Here is a 3895-nt window from a genome sequence, read left to right as displayed (position 1 = left end):
TTCATGGATAGCGTAGATCATGAATTTGATAACTTCCTATTTGAAACAACTGACCATGAATATGATGATGAATCCAATGACTTGGAGAGATACTTGGCTGATCCACTATTAAAGGTTGCTAAAGCCAATGAGCATACATTTGATATTCTATCATGGTGGAGGGCCAATACACATGAATATCCTATCCTCTCAAGACTTGCTCATGATGTGTTAGCCATGCAAGTGTCAACGGTTGCTTCAGAATCTGATTTTAGTGCTAGTGGCCGTGTCATTGATCCATTTCGCAGTCGCCTTGATCCTGAGATAGTAGAAGCATTGATCTGCACCAAAGATTGGATAGGAGCAAGAAAAGGTGAAAGTCTAAAGTTCGTTTTGGTTTTAAATGTATAAGTCATGACCTTATTACTAATTTACTAATGTGGCTGCCGTCTGATTTTTCAGATTCTAGGAATGTATCTTCAATTGTTGATGATTTGGAGGTTCTCCAGGTCAATGAGAATAATCTATTGCTTGAGGTTGAGGTTAGGACATCATATTCTGTATATGCATGAGCCTTTTTTCTTTTTCTTTGCACTTAAACTACCAGTACCAATCATGTATGTTCTGCTATTATCAATTCTGAATTATTTACAAAACTGTAGGATGAAGACGTGGCATGTGGTGATGATGGCCCTGAGGTTCAGCTGTAGGCCGGCTAAGGCAGTGAAAGTCATGAAGTCTGAACTGTGTCAAGTCTGAAGTATTGTGTCAATTTGTTGGCTCCTATGCCAAGTCTGAACTATGGTCTATCTGTAATATGCCTTGTTGGATTGCTGGTGTGGTGCCTAGTAGTGGTTGTCAAGTTTGAACTAAGTCTAAACTTTACTGTCATGTGTGTCAAGTCTGAACTATGGTCTATCTGTGTCAAGTCTGAAGTATTGTGTCATTTTTCTTTCTGTTAACTCCTTTACTTTCATGTGTGCATGCTTGTCTGTTCGCTGGGGTTAAAATGGCCGTTTTGAGTTTTTTACCCCTGCTAGCTGCAGTAGAAGTTAGTAGTTGAATTGCTGAAAGTTTTGCGCCTTGTTTACTTGGATCTGTCCTCCCAAACAAGGCCTCAATGAAAAATGAGAGGAAGAATATATCGCAAAGCTGTGATTTTGTAACGTGATTGCTCGATGACGATGACATCTGTCACTGTGTGTGTTCGTTTGAAGAAAGCAGGCAAAATAAAAGAGAAAAAGCGGCAGGATTATTTAAAGTGGAAAGAAATGTGACTAGCATTAAGTCATATTTATCGTTCTATAATTTCGATTCCCGATCGTTACCAACTTGTTTTCGTTCCGACAATATCGTTATCGATGTTCCTGTAATATCGACGCCGGATTCGTTTCCGTCATTATCGTTTTCGATTTCGCTTCTGAGAAAAAAATATGAAAGTGGAAATGGTGAAGGCTTTTTCCGATCGTTTCCGACCGTTTTCATCCCTGTCCTTTTCTGTGATGGGCTTGGGAAATGAGGTGTCAAGAGCTCATAGTTATCGATCACAGGTTGATTTGGAGCCGACAGTTGAAGACTTTGATGTTTATCTATATTCATGTCTGAACAATATTGATGTATAACATCACAGGTACAAGCTGTCTCTTAACAAACTATACGGTTAACTCCACATCACAAGATCCTTCTTGGCTATGCATGGTTCATTTATAAATTTCATACAAAACTAACTTCATATAGTACCTTAGAAAAGAAATTACAGGCTACAGAGGTGATCTTTCTCGGGTAGGCTACACATATGATTCGTCCATACAGCTGCTAGAGTGTTAAGGATTCAAAAGCTATGAACAATCTGTTTCAGTGAACTGTATGTGCCTACCACAATAATCCCCAGCCCGGTCATGATAATACCCAGGCAAACTATCAGCTCCAACCCCAGCTTCCTGGAAGTCCTTGAGCTGATCTTCAGGTAGCAAATACAAGGCAGCAACATCGTGACCGTGCTGCTGAGGAACGAGCCAGTAAGTGCGACGACGCAGGCGAAGAACGGCAGAGCAAGTGCTACAATGGTTGTGCTGACGACCAAGGCCGTCCTGACCAAGACGCTGACGGTTCTGTGCTTTCCAACATGAAGCCTATACTCGATAGCCTCTGCGATCGGAGTGATCAGTAGCGCAAACTTGGTGAACGGATTGACCAGCGTCGTGTAGATTGCGATGTTGGAGCCAATATTCTTTGATGGAAGATTGAGCGTCACCTGGGACCTTAACGATTCACCATACATCAAGTATCCAATGACACCCATCAGCCCGTAGCCAAGAGTGCAGATAATGAAGCAGATGAGCAACACCTGAATATGGAAAATATACACATAACGATGTTGTTAGTATAGCAGCTTTATGTAACTGGAACGTAAGACAAAATTGGCAGATTGCCAGAATTGGAGTTATATCTGCGTGCGCAACATGTCTTCTCTACATCAGGCTAAAGGTTCCATTTTCATGTTACTTAATTGTCGGACAGACTGAGATGATTAGTAGTTTTCAACAAATAGCTCCAGTACTTCATAACAGTAATGTTTATCTAGATTCGCACTCAAATGAAAACAATATACAAGTGAAAGGACTTATGATTTACTTACTGTATGGAACGTTTTTCTGTATCTCATGCTGGTGTATATCATGGGGAAAACAGCATGGCCACTGAAACAGAATGCATACAAGCTCATAGCAGTTGGAATACCAGACCAGTTGACAAGCACACCTTTCTCATGAAAGCCAACACCATCAAGTGCTCCAACCCCCAGAACAGAGGCAATTAGAATGACAGAAGCCAGGACTCCACCGAGACCGACGTATGCAAGCATGTTCAAGCTCCGAAGCCATGTCGTTGGTAAAACAAGCAGGCTGAAAATCAACACAAACCCTTGCTTGCTTCCAATCTTGAGTCCGGCAACATGGAAGTTGGCATTTGGAAATAATTTCTCCAAGTTGTCACCTTCTAATATCAAGAAATCGATAGCAACTAGGTACAGCTCCAGGTACATGAATATTGCTACGATGATTTTTCCTTTCCGGCCAAAAGCTAGCTCACCTATATCAGGATAGGTCTTAACAAGTGAGCTAGAGTCTATACATCTCTGTAGGAGAATCCCAGTATAGAAACAGATTATTGCTATGGTTAAGAAAATAAGTAAGCTCAGCCATCCTCCTTGAGACAATGCATATGGAATGGATAATATTCCAACCCCTAGATGCAAAGTAAAACAAAGAGAGAGTTAGCTAGATCAAGGAGGAAACATCAGCAACCATAAGTAAACTGCTATAGCATCACTTCGCATCATGCTTGAGCAAGACAGAGGCATAATGGAAGAAACTAGAAACCTGATAGAGCATTAACTCCATTGAAACACGTTTTGAAGAAGCCTGTCCCAGACTTTGGAGGACTATTGTTGTCCATCGGAAACTCCTGGTGGCCTTGGACTAGACGATGCACATTAGCCCCGGGTTTTAAAGAGAAGGGTTTGTATGCATGAGGTTAGGGCATGCAGAGCCACTTCATATAATCATCGTGGCAGTGCCGTGTGACGATGAGTGGATGTCCATTCCCGAAAAAGGGACGAAAAGAAAGCAAAAGAAAGCACTGGGTGGAGTAGCACAGATCAGAAAAGTATATTCATGCAATGCATTTTTCTGTCAAACAGATTGGTACCATAGCCTGAGGACCTAACGATACGTATCCCAGAGGCAAGGAAAGGGGAAGACGCCCATGCAAAATGTATGCAGCAGCCATAAGAAAGCAAAGCAAATGAAGTTGCATGCAGTTCCTGCATTCTTCATAATTCCAGACTGCATAAATAACTAGGATGTACATAAGACCAAATTTTTTTGATCATTTGTTTTGTGCAGCGTGTTTCCCT

At 41.4% G+C, this 3895-nt stretch overlaps 1 protein-coding gene across 1 annotated transcript; it reads right to left on the bottom strand.

The window, feature by feature from the left end:
- Positions 1-1650: 1650 nt before the first annotated feature.
- LOC133926551 (amino acid transporter AVT1I-like) lies at positions 1651-3487 on the bottom strand. The gene is made up of 3 exons (XM_062372540.1): positions 3360-3487; positions 2618-3225; positions 1651-2326 (listed from the first exon to the last, which is right to left on the bottom strand). Exons 1-3 carry the CDS (start codon positions 3433-3435, stop codon positions 1811-1813), a joined length of 1200 nt encoding a protein of 399 aa, XP_062228524.1. The 5' UTR covers positions 3436-3487; the 3' UTR covers positions 1651-1810.
- Between the last annotated feature and the right edge of the window lie 408 nt (positions 3488-3895).

The sequence above is a fragment of the Phragmites australis genome, chromosome 8 (genome assembly GCF_958298935.1).
Source record: "Phragmites australis chromosome 8, lpPhrAust1.1, whole genome shotgun sequence".
Taxonomy (NCBI): Eukaryota; Viridiplantae; Streptophyta; class Magnoliopsida; order Poales; family Poaceae; genus Phragmites; species Phragmites australis.
Note: the sequence above shows the minus strand (reverse complement) of the source record. Positions and strands in the feature narration are given on the sequence as shown.

Excerpts from the sequence above, each read along its gene's own strand:
- LOC133926551 (XM_062372540.1), bottom strand. The coding sequence starts at position 3,435 with ATGGACAACAATAGTCCTCCAAAGTCTGGGACAGGCTTCTTCAAAACG. Across the intron at positions 3,226-3,359 it reads TGGAGTTAATGCTCTATCAG|GGGTTGGAATATTATCCATT; the intron begins GTTTCTAGTTTC and ends CTTTGCATCTAG. Across the intron at positions 2,327-2,617 it reads ACAGAAAAACGTTCCATACA|GTGTTGCTCATCTGCTTCAT; the intron begins GTAAGTAAATCA and ends TTCCATATTCAG.